The sequence below is a fragment of the Papio anubis genome, chromosome 12 (genome assembly GCF_008728515.1).
Source record: "Papio anubis isolate 15944 chromosome 12, Panubis1.0, whole genome shotgun sequence".
Classification (NCBI taxonomy): Eukaryota; Metazoa; Chordata; class Mammalia; order Primates; family Cercopithecidae; genus Papio; species Papio anubis.
In genome coordinates this window covers 24,284,923-24,305,648 of record NC_044987.1, presented here as the reverse complement: position 1 = coordinate 24,305,648, position 20,726 = coordinate 24,284,923, and the positions used below count along the sequence as shown (strand labels likewise).

At 36.6% G+C, this 20,726-nt stretch overlaps 1 protein-coding gene across 3 annotated transcripts in view; it reads left to right on the top strand.

Annotated features, from left to right (window-relative positions):
- ZC3H12C (zinc finger CCCH-type containing 12C) overlaps nt 1-20,726 on the top strand; it is a 78,278-nt gene that overhangs the window by 28,413 nt on the left and 29,139 nt on the right. For all 3 annotated transcript variants that reach the window (XM_009187222.4, XM_003910657.5, XM_017948945.3), the window contains exon 2: nt 13,938-14,689. In XM_009187222.4, the coding sequence (XP_009185486.1) occupies nt 13,938-14,689 (752 nt within the window). The remainder of the gene's footprint in view (nt 1-13,937; nt 14,690-20,726) is intronic.

Below are 20,726 nucleotides of genomic sequence, written 5' to 3'. Positions count from 1 at the left end.
GTGTAAGCAAATGTTAGTGTTCTGAGCACATTTAAGGTAGGCCGGGATAAGCTACGATATTCAGTATGTTTAAATGCATTTTCAACTTAAGATGGGTTTGTCAGGACATAACCCCATTGTAAGTCAAGGCGTATCTATACTCCGGTTTTTCATTTCTACTCAAGCCAGCTAACAGGCAGGTAGGGTCTACAGTGTGGATACACTGGACAAAGGGATAATTCACATCCTGGGTGCCACAGAGCAAGCGGGCGGTAGATTTTCTCATACTACTCAGAACGGCATACAATTAAAAATGTATTAATTTATTGTTTATTTCTGGAATTTTGCATTTAATATTTTTGGACCATAGTTGACTGTGGGTAACTGAAACTGAGGAAAGTGAAATGTAGATAAAGGGGGGGACTGCTGAATGTCTTTTTGACTCACGAGTTTTCTCTTCCCATACACTAGCTGCCTTAGAACCTATTACATCAGCACTTTGGATGTCATTTGCATTCCTTGTACTTTTCTAAAATTCCTCATTCCGTGAGTATTTACAGGTTTTGTAGGAATTGAAGGTAATCTTTTTTAAGAGCTAGTTGCTTAATGAATTTTTTAAAAAACACTAAATGGGAAACTAATCACTGGGAAATATTTGGATGAAGTCCTGGGATGTGGGTTATATTTTCATTTAAAATGAATGTAGAAGAGTTTCTTTGTCTTTAGACCAGTGGAAAGCAATGCTGTTGTTGTGGATTTATTTTGTATTTGTTTCTGGTTCCTAAACAGAATTGAAGGTTGTCCACTCTTGATGACATAGTACAGAAAGATTTTCATAAACCTCAAGAATTTTGACTTTGAGGAGCATTATCTTTCTTGTGACTCTATTTTTTTCTTCTTTTTTGAAATTAATCCCTTCATATGTGTTAGACAAGTGTTCTGATTAGAGTTAATTCATGTAGTTTTTATTACCCTTTATTTTTCTTAGTATTTCTTTATAACAAAACTCTTTTTATTCTTGATTATTGTTGGAGTTTGACGGGTCTTTTTCCTGCCTTATTTCTCAACCAATTGAGAAATAGACAAAGGAGCCAAGCAGATGGAGATCAAAATAGCAGCCCTTTCCATCCATGGAACTATTGGAGAGAAGGTGATTTAAGAGAACAGCATAAAGAGCTTAGTAACACTGAACCCCAGAATGAGAAAGATTTAACCATCCAGTTCCGGGCCATGCTGGAGAGCAAAGCACCCAAGTATTTTCTGCTTGTGGGCTGATCTCAAAGAGAAATGTGCAGTTGAAAGTGACTGGTCCTCACAGACTTACCCAACAAAGAAGTCATCGTCAAGTGGGGAGGCAGAAGCTGCAGTGGAACTTCCACAGGTGCAGCTCTAGTTGGGGAGCTAATCCAGATGAGATTGTGGGAAAAGACTGGTCATCACTGGGAGACTTGAGCTTTTTTGAATGTTAGAAGCAGCCCAATGGCAGTATCAGGGCTACAAGAACTTTGCCTATAGCCAAGGGCTCTGATAAACTCACCCTGTCACAGGGAGAAATAAAGACTAGCAGAGCAGCATTTTTGTTCTTGTGAATGCCTGCATTCAAATTTGCAGGGGCGTATTTTTTTTTTTACTGGTTGAGTTTTCACTTGACGATCATCTAGCGATCAGCACACTGCTGCATGCCGTATTGGTTGTACTATGTAGATTATGGGAGAGTGAATGGTTCTGCTCTCAAGAAGCCTACATCCTGGTTCATAAGTAAGTGCTAAATTGTACTGTACGGACTATTCATGTTACAGAAGTTCGAAGAAATTGGAAAGCAATAAAAACTGAACTAGTCCAAGAAGGCTTTATGGAAAAAATAAGCCTTGAGCTGGGCTTAGAACAATAGATTTGATCTGGATAGGTGAGGCGGTAGTGCAAGACAACACTTAAGGCAAAGAGGCATCTGTGCCCTCACTTTTGCTGTCCCTTCACCTTAAGTGGGAAATTAGATTACAGGGCCAGAGAAGGCCCCATTTGTAAACAGAGCCTCGAAAACAAAACAAAGCAGAGGACCAGAGACTTGTGATCTGCAACTGAGATATTTTTTTTTTTAAGCAGAAGAGTGATGTCATTGAAAATTACTTTGTCAGGGAGGTACCTAAGGGATATTCAAGGAAGGAGATAAATTAAGAAACAAAAGTAATCTAAGACTGAGGGAATAAATGCTTAGCCTAGGGGATGCTCATGGCCATGGGAATGAGAAAATGGAGAAGAGAAAAATAATCAAGAATTGATTAACTGGATCTTCAGTATGTATTAAGTGAATGAAACAGTTGAGAAATAGACAAAGGTGTCTGTGAGGTTTTAAGAATGCACTGTTGCAACAGTGATAGCCACCCTTAAGGGAAACCGGGAATGAGATACACTGTTGCTCATACATGTGAAAACGGAAGCCAAGCAATGCATATGTTCTTCAAGACTGATGTTTATTCCATTTCTATTTCCTTTTTTAAAAGTTATTTGGATGGATTTTATGGGAACCAGATAGAATCTCTCTCTAGTGTGTGTGTGTGTGTGTGGTTTTCTTGTTTGTTTCGAGATGGAGTCTCACTCTGTCATCCACGCTGGAGTGCAGTGGTGCGATCTCGGCTCCCTGCAACCTCCGCCTCCCGGGTTCAAGGGATTCTCCTGCCTCAGCCTCCCGAATAACTGGAATTACAGACACACGCTACCATGCCCGGCTAATTTTTTTGTATTTTTAGCAGAGCCAGGGTTTCGCCATGTTGGCCAGGCTGGTGTTGAACTCCTGACCTCAAGTGATCTGCCTGCCTTGGCCTCCCGAAGTGCTGAGATTACAGGCGTGAGCCACCATGCCCGGCCTCTCTAATGTGTTTAATGTGCTTCCGTACTGGGTGCCTCATGTTCTGTCCACATAGCATTTTCCCGCTCCGCTTCTGTTAATATCACCCCACTTAAGGAATGCGCCTCCCCCAACATCTCCTTATGGCCTGACAGGGCAGCCAATCATGGCCCCACATACATCTGGCCATGGTAATAGGGCAAAGGGGTGAGTACATGACTTCAACTGTGCTGATCAGATTCTGTGTCTCAGGAATTTGAACCTTGAATGGAGAACACAAGGTCAGAGAACATAGTGCTGAATCATCAGAGAGAGATAGTCTAGAAGTTCTGCAATTGAAACTCAGGGTTCAGTCCTCGTCTCTGACCTGAAGGCTTGAATGTTCTCTTTCTGACGCTGAGAGCTCCTTCGTGTTCTTCCAATAAATGTCCCAAGCCCTTTTTTAAAAGGCCTGTTTTTCTTGCTAGTGAAGAAAAGAGTAAATTGATATGCATCTATTATATCTTATTCTTTTTCCCTTTTAACTTTTACTTACCTATTGGTAGTTGCTTAGTATTTTTAGGAGCATATATGATTTACAAAGAAAATGAGTTCTCATACAATTTCTTTTAGGATTTGGATAGGAAAAGTAGTTGTTTTCTTCTTCTTTTTTTTTTTTTTTTTTTTTTTTTGAGATGAGGCCTCACTCTGTTGCCCAGGCTGGAGTGCAGTAGTACAATGACAGCTCACTGCAGCCTTGAACTCCTGGGCCCAAGTGACCCTCCGGCCTCAGCCTTCCGAGTAGCTAGAACTACAGGCACATGTCACTATGCCTGGCTAATTTTTTATTTTTTATTTTTGAGATACAGGATCTCCCTATGTTGCCCAGGCTGGTGTTTAACTCCTGGGTTCAAACAGTCCTTCTGCCTCAGCCTCCTAAAGTGCTGGGATTATAGGTGCAAGCCACTGCACCCAGATGTCTTTCTTTCTTATTATTAAAATACCAGTAGTTTACTTAATGGCTATGGAGGTAACTATATCATGATGATAATTTTAATCTACCTTCCCCTCAGCCCCCACTTCCAGTAATGTGATTAATGTTAATAGTAAGAAATGGCAGAGATGGCCATGTTATTGGAGGAAGTATGAGCAGAAAATGTGTTTGGAACTTTTTTCATTTGCACTGCATGTTCCAATAGTGCTACTTTCATTGATTTTTGTTTTCTTCCTTATTATTGGCTAATATTAGTTATTTTCTACCCAATGTTCATATTTTAATGATAAGTACACTAATATTAATGTACTTTTTCTGCCCCATATTAATACTTTTCTATTTATGAACTTTATTTTATATAAAGTATTTATATTTGATGATTTATTTTAAACATATGATCTTGATTACAGTTGAGACCTTTTTCCTTACAGTTAATGTTAAATATAAAGGTACCTTTTTCCAGAAGTTACTTTGGGTGGATTGTATTCAGGGCAGGCTTCAAATATGGGCTAATGTTGGAACTTTCGGGGTTTGCCTCTTCTCCGAAAAGTGGCGTGGTTTCATGGACAGAAAGGAATTAGGAGAATGTCTAACGCTTTCAACAGTGCTTTCTAGAATGGGCATGTCTCAGATGTTTATCAGGTTCTTGATACATTCGACCCTACGACTTTCTGTTAACTAGTGCTCCCTAGATCTACAGCAATTTATTTGTCTTTAATTCATACAGGCAATATTCTTAGCATTGTTTTGTGGTTTAAAGTTAGTCTTTAACACTTTTCAAATAGCACTCAGAAGAGTAGTTTTCTGTAAGAGAGCTCATGGCGTGTCTGACTTCCTAAATATAATAACTCTCAGATGTTAGAGTTAATGCCTGTTTGACTTTTTCCTCCATTCTTTTACACTGTGTGTATGAATTAGCTTCTGTTGTTGTTACTGTTGTTGGTTGGTTCTTTTTTAAACTCTCAGAAATAATAGTTTTTGATTAAAATTTTAACTTCAACGTTTTGGGGACAGTTGGGAAAATTTGATATAATAAGCTTACTTCCATGGTGTTATCATTAGGATCAAAAGAGATTATAGGCCGGGCGTGGTGGCTCATGCCTGTAATCCGAGCACTTTGGGAGGCTGAGGTGTGCAGATCACATGAGGCCAGGAGGTTGAGACCAGCCTGGGCAACATGGTGAAACCCCATCTCTACTAAAAAATACAAAAATTAGCTGGGCGTGGTGGCTGGGGCCTGTAGTCCCAGCTACTTCGGGGGCTGAAGCTTGAGAATCCTTTGAAGCTGGGAGGTAGAGGCTGCACTGAGCTGAGATTGTGCCCCTGCACCCCAGCCTGGGCAACACAGCGAGACTCTCTCAAGAAAAAAAAAAAAAAAAAGGCAGAGAGAGAGATTATATATTAAAGAGGAACAAGTCCGTATTACGAGAGTGGTCCCAGGAAAGTGAACTCAGATCACTGCTGGCAAAGATAATTGATGCCATACCCCCACATCAAAGCTTACTTGTTTCACATTCATGCCTCAGGAAAAGTACAAGCCCCTCTCAAATGGTTGAAGTTTCAAATATTAGACCCACCCTTGGCATAGACAGATTTTAGTATAATACTCCTAAAACTACACTTTTTTTTTTCTGTCATAAGTGTGCATTGTGCTCAGTCATTTATTGCAGTGACCCAAACAGAGCCCAGTCCAGCTGTTTGTGTTTGCCCTGTAGTGGGAAGTGGACTAGGGCCATGTGACTAAGAAAGCCAGACTGGGGACTGTCTTTTCACCTACAGATGTTTTAATGTGCTTAACATTATCCAATACTAGCAACCGAAATAGTCTAAATACCACAGCAGGATCTGATTAGCTTTTTCAGATCACTGCCTTTATTTGCTGTTTGCAAAAAAGCTTAATCCAGTGCTAGAGATCAGGCTTCCTGCTGAGCCCTGGGGTAGTTTCTCTCATTCTTTGTGTTCACAGTGGCAGGCATTAGTGAGCAGATTCCTCCTCCTCCTAAATTAAAGCTGTGAAGTAGTAACTATAGTAGCAAGGGATAAAGAGAAGGAAGAAAACCCAAGGGAAAAAAGAAGACTGTCTATTCACACCAAGTAGTTTCCTTGATACATACAAAAGAAAGAGTTTCTAATATGAATTCGTAAATACTGACCTCAGTGTCTCTTCTAGTCAGTGCACAGCTATTAAGTTTTATTAGGTTTCAGTTGTAACGACTTTGTGTGGATGCACGTTACGTTTTTCGTATTTATCCTACTCAATCAATCTCAGTTTTACCAGAAGAATTACATTTATTAGCCATAACAGTGGCCTTTCTCTTATTCCTTTCAGGGCTGATATATTTTTTACTCAGGAGATTTCAAAAAGAACTATCACCACCATCAAAAAAAAAAAAAAGATAAAGTCTTTCTTCATTTCTGGGACATCCATATGCTTACCCAAGATGTGACATTTGAATTCTGTGTAATTCACACTGTAATTTGCAATAAATGATAATACTAGAGATGTTTTATCTTGATCCTTGATGGGTTTATGAAATTAGACCATTGCCTTAAGTATATCAGTAATATTGCTATAACCTTTTGGTCTTACTTTAGAAATTAGTTTGTCATTCAGAAGCCAGTAATTATATTTAGTTCAAAAATATTTTCACTGATTTTTAAATTTCCTACCATTTTTGGAATGGCATATATCAATAAAATATTGGAACTCTCTTGAGGAAGTATCTGTAAACAAATGATGATCTGTAATATGGTACTTTATCTTTTAGTTTTCTTTCTGGAAACAACAATAATTTTCAGTTTTTAGTAGTCAGAAGAAGTGTTTTCTGTGCGATAACTGAAAAATCTTAACTATGTAGATCTTCTTATTTTGTAAATAGAGATGATCTCATTTGCATTTGAGTAGGCACAATAAGGACAAGGCCAGGAGTCCCAAACTAGTGTTACTTTTTTCCACCTATTCACAAACGATCCTAATTGTGTGTAACCTCTGTATTTGTGTATAAAAGGAGATTGATTTTGATTGTTTTGGGTACTTTTCATATCTTTAGAATTCATGATCATATAATGAAAAAGTCTAAGCTCTGCATAAATCAGCCTATAGCAGAAAATTCTATGTGAAGAGCAGTTCTTTGCCTTCACTGTTTTAATTTGCACTGGAATGAAAAGGGAATGTGCATGCTTGTGTTCTACATCACATAAGGAAATAGTAGAACAGCTATAGAGTTCCTTTTTCTTTAGTAGGGAAATATCCTTACAATGCCTTATAGTATTTACATTTTGATTGATTTTTTTTGTTGTTGTTGTTCATAATCAGAGGCCACTCAAGGTATAACTTATGCAGCCCACAAAAGCAAGTAGTCCACAGTATTATAAATGCTGCAGTCTGAAACTTTGGAATAAATTGGGATAACAAGTTTACTCACCAAAGGGGCTTATTTTTATATACACTGTACACTACAGAAAGTCATAGTATTTATAATGTTAACTTGTTCCTGAGCTAAAATTTGAGTATTACATCTTACACATTTTATGAAATACAAATGCTTTAAATAGTTATGTTGTATATTAAAATATAATGACTTTACTTCTCCTTAATTACATGGTTAACTAGTATCTATAGTAAAACAATTTTACACTGCTACTTGGCATACACAGGATAGGTTATTCTGGTGATTTTAGGTTGAAGTTAAATAATTCTGTCTAAATCTACAGTTTAGATGACTCATTTGGCACAAAGTTAGACAGAACTTGTGTTTTATCTTACTATGCTACACTTTCAGTGAATTTTTAAAAATCAGTTCTATTTGTGATCTCTTAAGTCTTTTTCTTTCGCAATTGTATTTGCATCATCTCTCCTTTTTGTTTTCTTATCTTGCAGCAAATTAACAAATGCTTAAAAATACAGATTTTCCACTATTTCCAGGGAAATAGTTTGACTATACCCTTCTGTCTCATTTCACCAGTAACTCATTTATTAAAGACAGGGATTACTGCAGTAGTTAATTGCTACTTTGACACACTTCATTTTCTTTCTTTAATAAAAATGAAAAGCTCATAGACTACAGTATAGCCTCAACTTCTTGGAAACATGCAACTTTTACTACTTTAAAATATAATTGGTTTCTTTGTTTCACGCATTAAAAACTAGGAGGAAAAGCTGAAGTCTGCCCAAGCCAGGTGTTTCTTGTTGGCAGCCTGCTCTCTAATGACTCCGCTCTCATAGAGCAGCTGCCTACTAGTCAGCTTTGTATGGCCTATTGTTGCTGCACACCCCTCGTTAATACACATGCTGCCCGGGGCAGACCCTGCGAATGACATCAACTTGCTTATCTTAGAAACCTACGAACCTGACGCAGGGTGCTGAGGTTGTCTTGCATCTGCCCGGCCAACTAATTGTGAGCTTTCTGGCCTATGATTGGCTGTGATTCCACTCGGTAATAGGTTAAGCAAAGACACTGCCATTCCATCTGTTCAACCATTCATTGTTCTTCTTGCCTGCCTGGAAGTCTGCAGCTAAAATTGTGTTAAGGAGTTTACTGCTGAAGCTGCTACAGAAACCAATGTCTTTGTATTTTCCTGCTAACGTGAGTATTTGTGCTACTTTAATGCCTTGGAAGTTAAACTTTGCTAAATATTCAGAGTATTAATTTGAACTCTGCAAAAGAAAGCACCTCCAATGAAAGTCTACAAGTTATTACATAGTGCCAACATACCAGAAAGTTAAGTTATTTTTGTAAAATATGTCTGCGAAGCAGATTTTTACACTTTTCTATTCTAGAGTTATATAATTACTTATAGCATCATGAACATTTATAAGGCATTAAGCATGACATATAATCATTTGGAGCTTAAAGTCAAGTTATAATAAATGTTCCGATATTTTCGATAAATGGTGGATTTAAATCTTGTCAAAGTCTTAAGTTTCTTAAGATGTCACTGTCATACCTAGGTGCTATAAAATGATAAGATTCGATAGAGCTTTCTGTTGTCTTAAAAGTCTAGCTTGGGGAGATGGATTGATGTAGGTAGATGTTTCAACTCGTTTTAGATGCGATGATTAAGCATTCAGTTGCTTTGTCAGCAATCTCAGTATTCATGTACAGTTTCTCATTTCTTCACTCTCACCTTTCTTCTCCCTTACATTAGTTTCAGACATTAGATTGAAGATGTCATTCCAAGAACTATTTTCTTCAAGAGTTCTGTAAAGGGGAAGGGAGGAAGAAACAAAGACTTGCATCTATCAGTTGGGAGGGAAAGAAAGAGCATAAAGGGTTAAAAAGAGGTTTTCATTTCTACCACATGCCCTATTGTGCGAACATATGCATAAGTCTATTGAAAGTTTTCCGAAGATGGGCAGGCCACCAGTTGCTGGTCTCCTGCAGTTCCAGTAGACATCTGTTGCCCCAGAGCATTAACCAATCTGTTCAAAGGGACATCCCTCCTTTGTTAGCTAGAGGGATGCAGACAACAGCACTCACTCAAATACAATGGTAATTAAATACACAGAGACTACAGCAGTAGGTATTTATTACATATTCATTATTTTATTTTTATTGTTCTCATAGTATTACCATTTGGATAACAACCAGAACCCACTTTTATGGCATTGTAACTTTACATTACAAACAAATAAATCGGCTTAACAAGTTTATGGTCTAATATTCCTGATTAATAGGAGGCTCTTTAGAATAGAAAAAAGATTTTTTTAAAAATCTGATTTGAGATGAAGAATTATCCAAGTTAACTAATGAGAACTTTAAGAAAATTTGGTCACTAGATGGAGGAATTTCAGTGTGTGCAATAAATTTCTAGTGAATAGCCATTATATTGTAAACCTGCATTCAGCTAGTACAGTTTCTTTTTGATAATTAAAAGAATTAGCTACACTTCATCATCATCTACAGAATTAGCAAGAACATTTAGTTCTTTTTCAACAAATAATATTATTTACTTTTCAACTTGCCTTTTAGCAAGAAAAATTGAGTTTCCAATACCGTATCTGGAAGGAATTTATAGATTTATAATTATAGGAATCTTCACAAATCACTGTATATGTACCCAATTCCTTTTGTATTCAAGACTATAATGTCTTAAGGTCAATTACAATGAAGCCCTGATGATACAGTTTAAAAATTAGCTGTATTTCTTGGAGGTTTTTGGTAACTATGGGAGTAAAAACTGACCTACTTTGTGAAACTTGGACTATGCTGCTTCATGAAATGAGCAAAATTACCCCTATTAGTTAATATTTCATTGATTACATTTAAGATGGTTTATATGAGTTTACATTGTAGTAAATGCAAACCTAAAAGTCTAATAATTTTTTAAGAAATGAAAAATATTTTCTACTTTACATGTCATAATACATTTTGTGCTGTTAATGGTCTTTTCCATTCTTTTAAAAGTTATATTAATCATTTTTAAAAAACTGAATGAAAATAAAGATTATATACCATTCTTCTTAAGTTTGTCATAGTAATTTCTTGTAAGTTTTACATATTGCATTATATTAACAAATACAGCAGCCTATTAAAATACCATGTTTTTAAATCTTTATCATGTAGCTCTTCATTGAATTATTTCAAGACATTGCCAAATTCTGGGTTGTTTTTAGGTGCCCTATTAAGTAAGGGCAATCATTTGCTAATTACAAGTGGGTAAGGAAGCATTCTAGAGATCAAAGTTTTAAAAACCAAATCTTTACCATTTGGATCACTACAAATCAGGTTATTTCAAATTTGTAGTATGCTTATAGGCCTGGAAATTGAACTCATTTGTCCCTATTTGTATGGTTTCTATTTAGTTTCTTGTTTTGCAAGGACTAAAAAATCATTTAACTGCTTGTTTAGTACACAGTGACATTGGATAACCTTCTCTGAGCTAACCAATGAAATCTAGAAGATGAAGAGAGGCCTGTCAGTGTGAAAAAAGTTCAACTAGAATATTTTAAGACAAAACTTATTTGCCTAAAAAAATTGGATGTTAATTTCTTTTTAAGTAGGTTAGGCTTACATTTATCCTTAGCATTAAAAAGTCAGCCTAATTATTGTAAACTTTTTACTTAAAATTATGTGCAAATTACATAAATTATCACACGTTAAAAGTATGTGGTATCCACTAGATACATTGGTATACAAATGAGGTTTGTGTGATTTAGTTATTAAAAGAAACTGAAAATCCCATTTTCCCCCTTGTATCATGATAGCCATATAATAAAACTACATGGTATAGCAGGTTTAGGTAGTATCACTGACACTTTTTTAAAATATTAGATAGAAGATACAGAAAGATTTAAATACTCTTTAGAGTGATTGATTTTCAGTTTGAAAACTTTGCAGTATTTAATTTTGTTACTTTGAAAAATGTGAAAGTTAAGAAGAATAATTCCAATTATTCTTTAAGCAGAACATTTTGTTCTAATATTTGCCACTGGTTATATTTTTCATAAGGTATTCATCTTGTCTGATGTAAAAGAAACAAAAAACAAAAACAAAAGCAAACCCCAAACTGCTCAATATTAAATAATATTTCCTAGGTCAATTCAGGGATTTGGTCAGCAAGTCATTATCTTGAAGAATTATCTCACAACAGCACTTGTACAAAACCCAAACTTTTCAGGGGACATCAAAAATGTTGCCCATTAAATGCACTTCCTGCAGTCAGAGCAGATTGTGGGGTTTACAGAACAATGATGTCGGAGCTTCCAGATTGGTTTGGCAGCTGCATTGTTCTTGGAGGGTAAACCAGACGCACTTAAGTCCCAGTCTCTTTTATAGGCTTTTGTTCATACCAAATTATTCTTTCACTGTGCTAGCATTCATGATGGCATGTTAAAGGAGTGCAGCTTAGCAACCAGCTTCTGGTTGCCAAGCAGCCCAGCTTCCAATAGGTTTTCCTCGTTTAAGATACTTTTGGTGGGAGCGCCACGAAGGCCGTAGTGTGGACTTTTCTTTTAACTGTATCCCTTTATTAGGATGCTGCTGTGATTTGTTACTTGTATTATGGTGTTAGTATATTACAGTAGTTAATAAATCACAGGGTGTAAAAATCTGTTTTTAAAATTCCTTCCTTCAATTCTAAATAATTGGGCTCATGCATATCCATATTAATAGGAAAAAATGAAGTGGATACAGCTTCATAATGAAGCAGATGTATATAGAGCTCTCCTAAGGGATATTTCTTTTTATGAGTTGGGCAATCCAGAGCTAGGGGAATTGATGTTTCTTTAAAACTAATGAATGCTGTATTAGTAGAACAATGATATTAAAGTTGTCTATCTTCTCAGGGAATAAGCCCTGAGGAAACTCCTGTAGAAGCATGTATGAGATCTACACTGAAGGAATGTTAAGTGTATTATCAAGCTGAAGATTCCATGTTCTCTTCTCTAGTATTTACCATAGTTAATAAAATGTATTTCATTACTTGACTCTCTAATTAAAGTTTACCAGGTATGCTTTCAAATTTGTGACTTCTCAGAAAATCGCTTAGCATTTTCTTTTAACATTCATATAATAGCTATTTTCTAGTGTAAATATGATGTGGAAGAGCTTTAGAAACATTTTCTCAGTTTTCTTTTTCAGGTTAGTTTTAAATAGGTGTTTTATGGCAGTCTCAAATTCAACTGCCGCTGGCTTGCTTATGCTGTGTCTGGGTAGAATACTAGAATTGCCTTAACAAGTAAATCATGAGGGCAGGCGCAGTGGCTCACACCTGTAATCCCAGCATTTTGAGAGGCCGAGGCGGGCGGATCACTTGAGGTCAGGAGTTTGAGACCAGCATGGCCAACGTGGCGAAACCTTGTCTCTACTAAAAGTATAAAAATTAACTGAGCGTGGTGGCACTCACCTGTAATCCCAGATACTCAGGAGGCTGAGGCAGGAGAATCACTTCAATATGGGAGGCAAAGGTTGTAGTGAGCTGAGATTACACCACTGCACTCCAGCCTGGGCAACAGAGTGAGACTCCCATATAAAAAAAAAAGGAAATCATTGATGTGGATGTAGTTCTTACAATGAAGCACCAGAGAAAATAGCTTTATTTCCCTAACCCATTCCTAGTAGAGAAATAACATTTCCAATAGTCTTTAAGGAAAAATAGTAAAATGGCAAAAAAAAAAAAAAAAAAAAAAAAAATTAAATAGTAAAGGTATTCTTATATGGTGAAAAATAGGAAAAAAGATCACTTTTTAACCAAATGCAGATTAATGGCTAGTTAATCTGATATAATACAGGAGCATTTTCTGCCATAAAATTCAAGAAACTGAGATAACATTATTTAATATGCCTAATTGTTTGCTGCTAATTTTATGTGAGATATCATCTCTGCTTTCCACAAGTGCAGACAGAATAAAACAAGTTTTATTTTTTCCTGGAATGAAAGAGACTGTTGTTTCCCTGGCACTTAATAAGGATAGCATAATGCTAGAAAGTATATTGTGTTGTCATGTTCCAGAGTCAAAAAAATCATGATTACTAGGGCAAAACCCTGTTCATCTCTAAGAAGAATTTAACTCACTTTGTAATAATTTAATTCCATTCTGTCCATCTTAGAATATGTGCTCTTTCATTGCAGTATCTATATTATTTTTGAAAGTTCTTTAGATTGCTGTTAAGCTTCATCCAGATTAATAATGATTTTTCAAGTGTAAGTTAATGGTTTCTTTCCACGTGGTTTTCTCTTTAAAAGAATATAGATACAAATTCTGTTAGAGAAAAATGTAAATAACCTGTCATGCTTATTAAAAACATACTTTTTGATAATATTCTATGTGTCACTCCAGAATTATAAGCTGTCCTAAAAGTAGAAAAATCTGATTCATCGAGATTGAGAAGGAGCATGATATAGTGGGAAAAGCATGGGTTTTAGAGTCAGACGAAACTGGGTAAAAAAATCCACTTCTACTACTTATTTACTTTGTTGCCTTGGAGGAATTACATGACCTTTCTAATTTATATCTTCTTCTGAAAAATGGCAGATGACACTCTCTTGGCAAGGGTGTTAGGAGGGAGGAGAGGATGTAGACAAAATACAAAATATTAATAGATATTCAGTAGTTGAGTAATTCTCTTCTGACTTCTCCATCAAGACAGAAATCAAGCCATAACTATGAAATTCTAAACATTTTACATTTTTCTCTAGGAATACGGGGTGCTTTGCATTCAGGAATACGGAAAAAACAGCAAAGTGGAGTCAAGTGCACATAACAGCTTCATGGGCTTGAAGGATCACCTAGGACATGACCTCGGCCACCTTTATGTGGAGAGCACTGACCCACAGTTAAGTCCAGCTGCACCTTGGTCAACAGTAGAGAGACCAAGTATGGATACCGTTAATGCGGGAAAGGATGAAAAAGAGGTGTCTGAAGAGAATGCAAGCTCTGGTGACTCTGAAGAAAACACAAATTCTGATCATGAGTCAGAACAATCGGGTAGCATTTCAGTAGAGCCAGGCTTAATAACTAAGACTCACAGACAACTCTGCAGGTCTCCCTGTTTACAGCCTCACATACTCAAGCGCAATGAAATTTTGCAAGACTTTAAACCTGAAGAGTCCCAGACTACATCCAAGGAAGCAAAGAAACCACCTGATGTGGTGCGAGAATACCAAACAAAACTGGAGTTTGCACTTAAGTTAGGTTATTCTGAAGAACAGGTTCAGCTTGTACTAAACAAACTTGGTACTGATGCTTTAATCAATGATATTTTGGGAGAACTTGTCAAACTTGGAAATAAAAGTGAGGCTGATCAGACGGTTAGTACAATTAACACTATAACACGGGAAACTTCTTCCCTGGAATCTCAGAGGTCTGAATCTCCAATGCAAGAGATTGTAACAGATGATGGTGAAAATCTGAGACCAATAGTTATTGATGGCAGCAATGTGGCAATGAGGTAAGTGGAAAAATCGTTACTGAAAATTACTACCAAATAATCTTTAAAAGTTATTTCTAATTTTGTGGCTATTTTCCTTCTCATAGTCATTAAAGTCAACATTTTTTCTGTATCCTGATGTTAACTTAGAAAACATTAGTTTTCCGTCTCTCTTCTTTCAGGGCACTCAGCCCTATCTTTCCTTCATTTATCCCTGTATAGAGACCCGTTTTTCTCAGATATGTCTCTTTTTGTCCTCATCTGGCTAAATTTCTATGGTATAAAAATTAGTGTGTATTTCTGATTTAGTATTAATCAGTAGTTTTAAATGAATAATTTGATATAATATTCAACAATTTTAGAATCTAGTCAAATGGTCTATTTCTTTAAGAAATTAAATAACCCTAATTCTTCTAGAAAATAAACTATGTATTTTATTGATTTGAGAAAAAACCAAAGCTGTAGTTTGAATTATTTTGTAGTTTGAGTTGTTTCCATTCAAGAAATGCAAATCAGAAATAATTCTTAGGGAACTGGGTCGGGGGTGGGGAAGCAAAACTTTCAGTGATAATTTTTTTGGCCAGGCAGGGTGGCTCACACTTGTAATCCCGACACTTTGAGAGGTGAAGGTGAAAGGATCATTGGAGGCCAGGAGTTTGAGACCAGCCTGAGCAACATAGGGAACGCCTACCTATACCAAATGTATATATGTGTATATATATTTTTAAAATAAAATATTTAAAGAAAATTTTCTTAGTAACTTTGATGGCTTAATATTTAAAGCACATCTAAATTCAATCAGTTTATGGGTAACTGCTCACAATGTTCAGAGCGCTGTGAAGATAAAAAGATACATGTATAAAAGCATTAGTTCTTCTGGAGAGCTTAGAGTTTCATATGCAGTTTCTCAGAAGGTGACCTGAGGATGCCTACCAGAGAATCATCTGAGGGACTTGTTGAAAATGCAGATTATATATATCAGTGCTATCCAAGAGAAATATACAATGCAAACCATGTATGCCATATTAAATGTTCTAGTACCTACATTAAAAAGTAAACAGAAACAGGTAAAATTAATGTGACTAATGTATACTGTTTAGGCTAACATGTCTAAAATCTAAAATATCTTGCTGACATGTAATCAATTTTAAAAAGTTATTAATGAGATAGTTTACATTTCTTTTTTTTTTTTTTTTTTTTAGACAAGGTCTCACTCTGTCACCCAGACTGGAGTGCAGTGGCACGATCTTGGCTCACTGCAACCTCTGCACCCAGGTTCAAGCGATTCTCATGCCTCTGCCTCCTTGAGTAGCTGGGACTCCAGGCACATGCCACTGTGCCTGGCTAATTTTTATATTTTTAGTAAAGCCTGCGTTTTACTATGTTGGCCATGCTGGTCTCAAACTCCTGACCTCAAGTGATCTGCCCGCCTAGGCCCCCCAAAGTGCTGGGATTACAGGCGTGAGCCACCACTCCTGGCCTGCATTATTCTTTTGATTTTAAGTCTTTGAAATCTGGTGTATATCTTATAGCACATCTCAATTCAGAATAGCCATATTTCAGGTACTCAGTATCCTGATGTGGCTATTGACTACTATATTGGACAATGCACTTCTCAAGCTCCATGCAGACCTACCAAGTCAAGTTCAAAATGTAACTCAGGCATCACTTTGTAAGTAGGATGCCTTCCAATAATGATGTATGCTGAAATTAGGGAACTACTGTTTTCTGTAGGTGACAGCAAGTTCTTTCACATAGACTATGAGGAGAACCAACCTATAATCCTCTAAATAGCTTTTTTGGGTGGAGGGAGTATTATCTTTCTTTCATTTATAAGCAAATTCAACAAGATTTGAATTACTTGCCAAGATAAAATGAAATTCAAACCCAAATATGTCTGACTTAAAAGCCTATATGCTTCATCATATAAAAAAGAGAAAAACTAAGTTGAAAAGGTTAAAGCCAGATCTTACTAGAGAATTTAAAGCTGGCTTTGTAATCCAAGGGTCATTGAAGGGTTTTCAGTAGAGGAGTTTCAAGAGTGGAGTTGTGCCATATACTGATAATTTTTGCAGTGATGTATGGGAGGTAGGAGATCCGTTTGGATACGAACCCTTTCTAATGGAGTAGAAAGAATCTCGCCAAGTGTCATAGAGGTATGGAATGTGCATAGGGCTTTGAGAAGGACTTCAGTAAGATTACCTCTCTATTGTTTGATCTTTCCCAAACTTGACCACAAAATGATCTTTTTCTTGTAATAATCCAGAATGTCTGAATGATTACCTTAGTGATAACATGTAAGACCAAAAGCCATAAAATTGCCAAAGGAGGGAATAGTGAAGGAAGGTCATACATCCTTGAGGAACACCTAACCTAAACATGGCCGTATAACAGAATTATCAGATGAGTTATTTAAAAATACATCTTCTAGCATTCTACTCTTGTGGAATATAGAATTAGTCACTATCCACATGTACCCTCTAGTTTAAATTAATATATTTTCTTAAATGAATCCATTGCTTTCTAGATTTTTCCCTGGTTTTAGGTTCAAATGACTTGTCATTAAGAAAATACAATTGGCTGGGCGCGGTGGCTCAAGCCTGTAATCCCAGCACTTTGGGAGGCTGAGATGGGCGGATCACGAGGTCAGGAGATCGAGACCATCCTGGCTAACATGGTGAAACCCCGTCTCTACTAAGAAATACAAAAAATAGCCGGGCGAGGTGGCGGGCGCCTGTAGTCCCAGCTACTCGGGAGGCTGAGGCCGGAGAATGGCGTGAACCCGGGAGGCGGAGCTTGCAGTGAGCTGAGATCCGGCCACTGCACTCCAGCCTGGGCTACAGAGCGAGACTCCGTCTCAAAAAAAAAAAAAAAAAAAGAAAATACAATTAAGACCGGGCACAGTGGCTCATGCTTATAATCCCAGCACTTTGGGAGGCCGAGGCAGGTGGATCACTTGAGGCCAGGAGTTCAAGACCAGCCTAGGCAACATGGCAAAATCCCATCTCTACTAAAAATACAAAAATTAGCTGGATATGGTGGTGCATGCCTACACGGGAGGCTGAAGTGGGAGGATGGAACGAGCCCGGGAGGCGGAGGCTGCAGTGAGCTGAGATCACATCACTGCATTCTAGCCTGGACGACAGAGTGAGACCCTATCTCAAAAACAACAACAATAGCAACAAATTCTAGTGAGCTATCCAGAGTGGGAATGTGATAAAACGATGTTAGACCCCTTTGGTACCTAAAAGTGTTTGAGTTCTTCAATATACTTCCATGACCTAGTCATCTGACTTCATTAAGATTAACCAAATCTCCATATCCTACTTCAGCTTCTTCCGGATTTTATATAAAATAAGAATGAAAAAGCCCACAGCTTCAATGGCTACCACCATATCATGCCATAGCACACATTCTTCTGTTGAGTGTTAGAATGAAAGCTGGCCACACCACTCTTGTGTTTTTGATATGAACAGACTATTGAAACTTTTCCCTCCTTTATCATGGCAAGTTCTACCTTTTGGGCAGTGAACCCAGGTTTCTGGGGTTAGATCAAATCTCTCCCCTGACTGGTGAGTAGGCTTTATTTTTGCATGTTTGTGTGCAGTATTAGGATAAATGTTTTGTTTGCTAATAATCTCAGGTGAACCACTTTTGCCAATGGGATCCATGCATGTATTTTCTCTCTGTTAGTGATAGGGAGCTACCAGAAGATTTCAAGCAAGGAAAAAAGTGGCATAGTAATATTTGCCTTTAGGAAAAATCACTCTGTAGAGAAATGTAGAGAATGGATTTGAGCACTAAGATTGGAGACAAAGAGCCCCACTTATGTTTGAAAATATATGCAAAAGTTAAATTGTGGACAAATCCTGGAAAAAGATGCACCAAGAACATCATTGCTTTTGTATACCAATCAAATGATACAGAATAGAGAAATAAACCAACCATTTGCTTGAGAGTTTATACTCAGTTCCCCAAAGAGTCATATTGGAAAACAGCTGGTGTTAGTACACATCTGATTGTTAACTGGGGTGTTAAAAAAAGCACTGCAGGTAAATCACTGAAGTAATTTTCTTAAAGTTTGAACAGATATCAGATATAGATTATAGAGTCAGAATATGAACAGGGAAAATGCATTAAGCTGTGATAACTTTCCTCTGTATCAAGAAAATGAACTAAGCCCATATATTTATGAAATATAAGCAGAGTTTAGCAATCTGTACAATCAAGATTTAAGCTTCCGATTAATCTTTTAAAAAGTACAAAGCCTTTCTTATGTCTAATCTGCTTTGTAAAACTGTATGAACTTGAGAACTCTTTTTATTATAAATTTGAATACTGAAGGCTCTCTTGCCTAGGTTCTAAAATTTGCCTTCAGTTGTTTGGTTGGTTTTGCTCTCCTGTTGCCTGTTTATCATTTAAGTACAGCACTGATTTATATTTACTAAAATCATCCTGGACACCTAGTCCAAATATATGGTTTAGACTACAGATGAGACTAAAAATTGCCAGAATTTATACAAATGTGTTTTTGACTCTCTCAAGAAAACTGTATCAAAATTATGTGCAGTAGACCTGCATGATCCACAGTAGGATAGCCACCAGCTACATGTGGCTGTTGAACTCTTGAAATGTGTCTAGCCCAAATTGAGATATGCTGTAAATATAAAATGCATACCACATTTCAGAGACTTAGTACAAAACTATGTAAACTATTTGAGTAACTTTTATGTTGATTGTGGATTTAAAGAATTTGATATATTGAGTTAAATGAAATACATACTAAAATTAACTTCAGCTGCTTTTTACTTTTTTAATATGCTATGCCTGATGATTTAAAACTACATATGTGGCTCACATTATATTTCTATTGAATAGCCTCTTAGTAGACTGTTTTGTAAGCCCCAGTTTACTAGAAGTAACATTTATTAAAGGATAGCTTAAATTCCCTCTAGGTGGGTGTCACAGGTATTACTTCATTTGGTAGTGCCCCATTTCTCTTACTGTTTTTAAAGAATATCCTTAGAGACTATGAAAAGAATCAAATAATCAGAGCTAGCTTTTGTTGTTGTTTAATTATATCATTGTGGAGCGTGACAAAGACAGATGTTAGAGTTATATTCCATTGCACCTCTTTATAATTCTAAGTACATAATTCTAGTTGTGATCAACATCATGTACTTTAATAGACCAATCAGCAGTGAACTTTCCTATTATCTCAAGTATGCTTATTTCAACTCTAACCTAAAAATGGGCAACCTTAGTAATCCTATTACATAGAAATAAAGTTAATCACAGATCTTCACCTAACTAGTGTTACCAGTTACACAAAATGAGGAAAAAGTGGTTAGAGTCCATGTTTTCTACTTTCGTTAATAAGACCTTTTTACACCTACTAAACAGATGTGTTTTCTTTATTATCTTTAGACTGGATCTTGACCAGCTAGATGTTGCCTCAAATTGTAGACCTTATATGGTGAAGGAAATCTTTTTCCTTTCCTTTTTCCTTAGCCTCTTCAATTCCCAAAGCTACCTCTCTCAACTGTACTGCTGTTAAGCTCATAACCAACTGAAGGGTAATAATTATTTCATAATAGACTTCCATAGTAATTTTGGTGTTAAATATTTTTGTTGTCCTCAATCGATGACTGTCAGGCTTCTATTTTCCTTTAAAGCAGTACAATCCTGCAAATCTCTTCATGGAAGCCCAATATTTAAAATCAAGCAAGAGCAGAGTTCTGTTTGAATTGGGAAGGATGTACAGGGTTGTGTTCCCCACTTTAAAACTCCCTTCTGTACTCCCCAGAAGGCCCTGCCATGCCATGGAATTTCTGTTTGGAACACAGCTTGATAAGCATTGATTTCAATGATCTGTAACAAGCGACATGGATTTAGTTTTCTGGTGGTATGTTTAATATTTAGCATCCTGTGAATGAGATTTAGCTTCAGAATGATTTTGGTATATTGGAAAAGAGATCAGAGACAATACAGTTGAGTAGCTATAAGAATAACAAAATAGGCATGCATAAATAGTTATGAGCCTTCTATACAAAAGAAA